At 35.9% G+C, this 5184-nt stretch overlaps 1 protein-coding gene across 3 annotated transcripts; it reads left to right on the top strand.

Moving 5' to 3' along the window:
• The first annotated feature begins 293 nt into the window (after positions 1 to 293).
• On the top strand, positions 294 to 3062 carry LOC113285979. Of its 3 annotated transcripts, none has more exons than XR_003329041.1 (3): positions 294 to 564; positions 1322 to 2325; positions 2556 to 3062. XR_003329041.1 is itself a non-coding variant. In XM_026534714.1 (3 exons), exons 1-3 carry the CDS (start codon positions 357 to 359, stop codon positions 2158 to 2160), a joined length of 369 nt encoding a protein of 122 aa, XP_026390499.1. In that variant the 5' UTR covers positions 294 to 356; the 3' UTR covers positions 2161 to 2508. The 3 variants fall into 3 exon arrangements, 1 of the variants encoding a protein (XP_026390499.1); XR_003329040.1 differs by lacking the exon at positions 2556 to 3062 and having other exon boundaries at positions 1322 to 1477; positions 1903 to 2508; XM_026534714.1 differs by lacking the exon at positions 2556 to 3062 and having other exon boundaries at positions 1903 to 2052; positions 2150 to 2508.
• Positions 3063 to 5184: the final 2122 nt, after the last annotated feature.

Genomic DNA, 5184 nt, shown 5'->3' with positions numbered 1-5184 from the left:
CTTCGCACTTTTAGAGATATTTAGCTATTTTAAGTTAATATCATTTCTTTAATGTCGAACTATATTAAAATCAAATTGTTAACTGGAACCCCTTTTAGAACGGGTGCGGGGCGCCTCGCCTCACCAAATGGAAACCGATTCCCATCATTCCGATGAGTAGCACCCGCACTCGCCTCACCAAATGGAAACCGATTCCCATCATTCCGGTGAGTAGCACGGGTTTCACACTAGTGAATCTATAAAAGCGCCAAATTCAGTACTCTTCATTTGTTTCTCCTCTCTCATGGGAGAGATCCAGGTTACAAGAGATAATGATTCCCTAGCTCTGCCAGTTGCATATTGGGAGCTAGGGTTTTATGTCTTCTCTACCCAGGTATTCCCGATGTTTAATTGGTTTCCAGCAAACTCTTCTTCTTACTGTCAGGGGCGGAGCTGTTAGTGGGGTGGGTGGTGCCATGGACCCACCCAAATTTCCAAAATCTTTTAGTTTTACTCGTTCAGCGGGAGAATATAACATGCTCATCTCTTCCATGAACTTGCTCAGTAATCGATTCAAAGTTGCAAGTACGTAGTTGTACCCATTATATTATTGTAGTGATTTAGCTCCAAGTCGTGATCAATTCCACGGTGTTTAGTGGTCTTTCTAATGAATCGAATGATTTTCTTTACATATTATATAACTTTATTTGTTCATAGTTCATTATTGTTTTGCGTATTGTGTGTGAAGCAAACCGTTATGTCTTTCTTACAAGAAGATCAAGACTAGACAAGGTTCAAGTTTTATTTCCATAATACACCACCCAACCAAAAATCCTGACTCCACCACTGCTTACTGTAGATTCCAGAATCTTCAAGCATTAAAAATTGTATACTGACATTGTGTATAAGGTGTTTGACAAAATTCCTAAAATGAATGTTCTTTGGTTACTATCTGCTTAACAGGGTGATAGCTAAAGCTGCTAGCCCGAAAGTAATTGCTTTCTTATAAAGAAACTCACTCTATTTAGTTAAACGAAAAGAGATATAACTTATAAAGGTATAACTTATAAAGAAACAATGGTTCCATTGGACATGGTTTAGTTGCTCAACTTGAAACTGCATCTACTCCTGATATGACATGGTTCTACGCTAAGCCTATTGTTGGTTTACTAAATTGTTTCATATAGTTCAAGTTGGGGTCTGTTTTCAGTTATCTTCTCTTTTTACCAAGATGAAAGTTTCGTAAGAAGATTATTACAGGATAGGAGGTCCTCCACTTGCTTTTTTCTTTGCTGTTTAGCCTCTATTCCCTATTTTTATCCTAATGGTTTTTTGTATGTAGGTGTTGGTCTAAATTCACAGCCAAGATCAAGGGTTAAATTTTGAGAACTGGTTAGTAACCTGTATGACCCGTCCTCACTTTAGTGAATAAGAGGGTTCTTATAAGTGGGGAAGGCGGTTCTATAAGCTACTATCCAGTTGCAACAATTAAGAGAAGGTTTGTGACTGTGGTAGCATTGAAACAGGGTGAAGAGTCAAATTTATATTGGCTTTAAGATTATTTTGTCCAATGTTACATTTTTCGGATGCAAAACCAATAAATTTCTATTGCATTATTTTTTTATGCAAGGATTATTATCCCTTCCAAATTGCACTAGAAATTACTATTTTATTACTGCGGGATCAGCTATAACTGATCGGTTTACCATCTGATCATATGTGTGTTCATGCTGCTTTTTCATATTTTTCTGCCTTCAACTTTGATCTCCATCTTTTGATGGGGCGCAAAGTCTTTAACGATAAAAACGATAGTAAACTGATGCAAGTACACAAGTGTCTGTCTATGAATGTATGTAACCAAGACTTTACTGTTTAATGTTAGTGTAAACACTTTCCAAAGATTGTCTTATTCCACTTTTACAGGTCATGATTGCTTCCAGAGTTTTTGCTTCATATTTGACGGGAAGGATTCTATCACGCAGCACTACTTCCATGCCCTATTATGTTTGCAGGTCTTCTTCAGGGCAAGCAAGTTGGGGATGCGGTTGACTACGATATTAGCACCGAGATCTTGTAGTTATTTTTTTGGCTTTGATGATTTCCTGGGCACTATAAATTTGGAACGATGTTTTGGCTCCTCCTTTATGCTATTACAGTATGTATTTTTCAGGTAGGAGTTGAAACTGAAAGAGAGGTATTTGCAGAAACTATCATATCAAATGCAACTAGATGGCATACCTTTGGTGATTGGAAGTGCTTAAAGCTGCGACGTTTCTTTCCACCCACATGGTGATTAAAGGTGCCTAGTTGCCGCCAGGCACAGATTGCCACCATTTCGCTCTTGAGGTAATAGGAAATCTATACAGGAGCCACTCTGGAAATCAGCCGAAAATCTATAACGCTGCCACATAAAATTAATCGATTTGCTCTTCAAAGGTTGTCATGAGTTGTAAAGGCAACACTTACAAATACAGACTCTGAACTTCCTGTCCCATTTTTAGGGTAGGGGTATTTTGTTATTGATGCACAAACTTAAATGTGAAACTTTTGTTATTAATCCAAAAATTTCAATGTAGGTGTTCAAATGCACAATAAGCAGTAACAATTCAACAGAAATGACTATTCAGAGTCAGGTGTGTATGGAAATTACAGAAAGAGAGAAACCTCAAAGGTAGAGAAGTGTAACTAAAGACCATCCTGAACAAGAAAAGGGATTGATATCTTCAAATTTCTTCAGGACATCAAATTTTTTGACAAAACTTATGCCTCATGATGTCTAACTCGAGCCAACCTGTATAGCACAGCAAGCAAAACGTTCTCTTCAGAAAGATTAGCAGTCCAGTTACGGTATCTCTTAGTCACAGTCTTTTTCTGATTATGAATCAGCAAGTTTACATCGGTTGAGTAACCCTCTTTATACTTGCAAATGCTAATCGTTGATAAAACCTTCCCAAAGATTGAATAGGATCAAGATCTCCACCGTTTTCATCACCTGCTCTGTAATTTATCTCCACATCAGAATTGCTGAAGAAACCCAAAAGAATTTCAGGAAGATTTTCTAGAAAAATCCCCTTCTCCCATAAGTGAAACACCAAACATTTGTTTCCGTATAGAATCTCTAGGGCTTCAATTGTGTCTTTGTTGTGGAATTGCACAGAAATGCTAATCCTTTTCTTGGAGTTCTTGGCTACCGAATTCCATAACCCAGAAACAAATTCAAACACGGCCTCTTGGTGATTTGTTAGAAAAACTTGATTCAGTACCATTAGTGAATACAGTTGCGACAAATTTTCTTGTAATGTTTGAAGAACCCGATGCTGAAATTTCACTGATTTTTGCTAAAGGAGGCATCTTTTCAAGATTTTGCTCAAAATTAAACTGACGAAGAATTTCGGCTCACAAACGGAAGTAAAAGAAAGTACTAAACTGATTAAGCTTTTTCGCAATGTTGGGTTTAATGTATTTTTAGGGTTGTGTGATTTGATGAGGATGGATGAATTTTTGCTGCAGACAGAGTTGCTCTGTTCTTTCTGTATGTTTGTGATGTGATGATCGTCTGGACGCGTTTCAGATTATATACCCGTACCGATATTTAATTTACCAAATTACGCCTCCGTGTTTTTGTTTTGGTAAGAAAGTATGGTAAATACTTGCACATACCAGGGGCAAAATAGACTTACGCTCTATACAAAATAACGGCTTTCGTTTCTCGCTTAGCTTGTGCCGTAAAGTTCAAAAGAACTATGGGGGTAAATATATAATAGACTTACACTTCTCATGTTGATACGGGTCTAGTATCCTTCAGTGCTTGCAAAAGCTCAATATCACGGACTGAAAAGTTACGAGCAAGCAACCTGATTTAGTTTACAGTCGAACCTCGATAAATGAATAACCTCACCAAATGAATAATTTCCTTCGATCCCGATTTGGGCCAAGGTGGTAAATGAATAACCTCGCTTAATGCATTAATGAATAAAAAAAATTGGATCCTTAAAGGCCCTATAAAAATATAAACGAATAATCACTGAATTATATATAAAAAAAAATATATATATAAATAAACCAAAATACATAATCAGGAAATTTTACATAAAAATATACGTAGGAATGAACTCAAAAAAATATACGTAGGTTGATTGTCTTTTTCTTCCACCCAAACCAAAATGCACCGTATCCTTAATTTTATGCAATGCTTGCATAATTTCTCGAATACTTTGCTCGTGTTGTAATAAGTAATTTTTTAATGTGACCATCGCTTTGAAAAACATCTTTAGATGACACATTTGGTACGACGCTACTATCATCTGGTTCAAGATCATTCTCATTATTCATTACTGACTCAATAATTTCTTCGTCTGTTGGAGACTCCATAATTGCATCATTCTCGTTAGAATAGTTTAAAAGATGTTCGACGTCCATTCACATTTCTATAACGTAAATTAGAAATGACCCCAGTTATCAAAAGAAAATGAATATTAATTGAATTATTGATAAGAATTTTGACCAATATTTCCTAGGTATACTTATACATAGGCAAAAAACGCTTCACCCTTTAAGGCAAAAAAGCCAACAACTAGCTCTTAGATTTGGAAAGGCATTTATAAAAGTATACAATTAGTAGAACAGAATAGCATTTGGGAAATAGAGGATGGTAACAATACTAGTATTTGGGATGATAAGTGGATCCCTGACTTAGAAAATAACCTTAGTAATTGGAAAACAGTCATCAACAATCATTTAACACTTGTGAAAGATCTTATTAATCCAATCACAGAGAAGTGGAATTCTACTTTAACTCTGGAAATGTTCCCTAGTCATATAGCTGAAAAAATTATTAATACTAGGATAGAAAAAGGCAAACCTGATACTTTAAGATGACTTCTTACTAAGTCTGGAATTTTTTCTGTTAAATCCATGTACAATAAATTGAATGAGAAAACAGTGAATCATTATAACCTAAGACAACCTGATTCTTTCTGGGAAAAACTTTGGAGTCTAGATATTTTTGATAGAATAAAGATCTTTGCATGGAAATGCTTACAAAATGCTCTGTCAACAAATTTGAAATTATCCAAATTCATGGAAGATGTTCATCCTTACTGTTCTTTTGGATGCTCTGAAGAGGAATCTACAGAGCATATTCTGATTTTTTGTCCTTATGCTAAAGTTGTTTGGGCTTCTGATCCAAATCCTGTAGCACCATGT

Source organism: Papaver somniferum, chromosome 6 (assembly GCF_003573695.1).
Source record: "Papaver somniferum cultivar HN1 chromosome 6, ASM357369v1, whole genome shotgun sequence".
Taxonomy (NCBI): Eukaryota; Viridiplantae; Streptophyta; class Magnoliopsida; order Ranunculales; family Papaveraceae; genus Papaver; species Papaver somniferum.
This window is presented reverse-complemented; position numbering and strand designations above follow the sequence as displayed.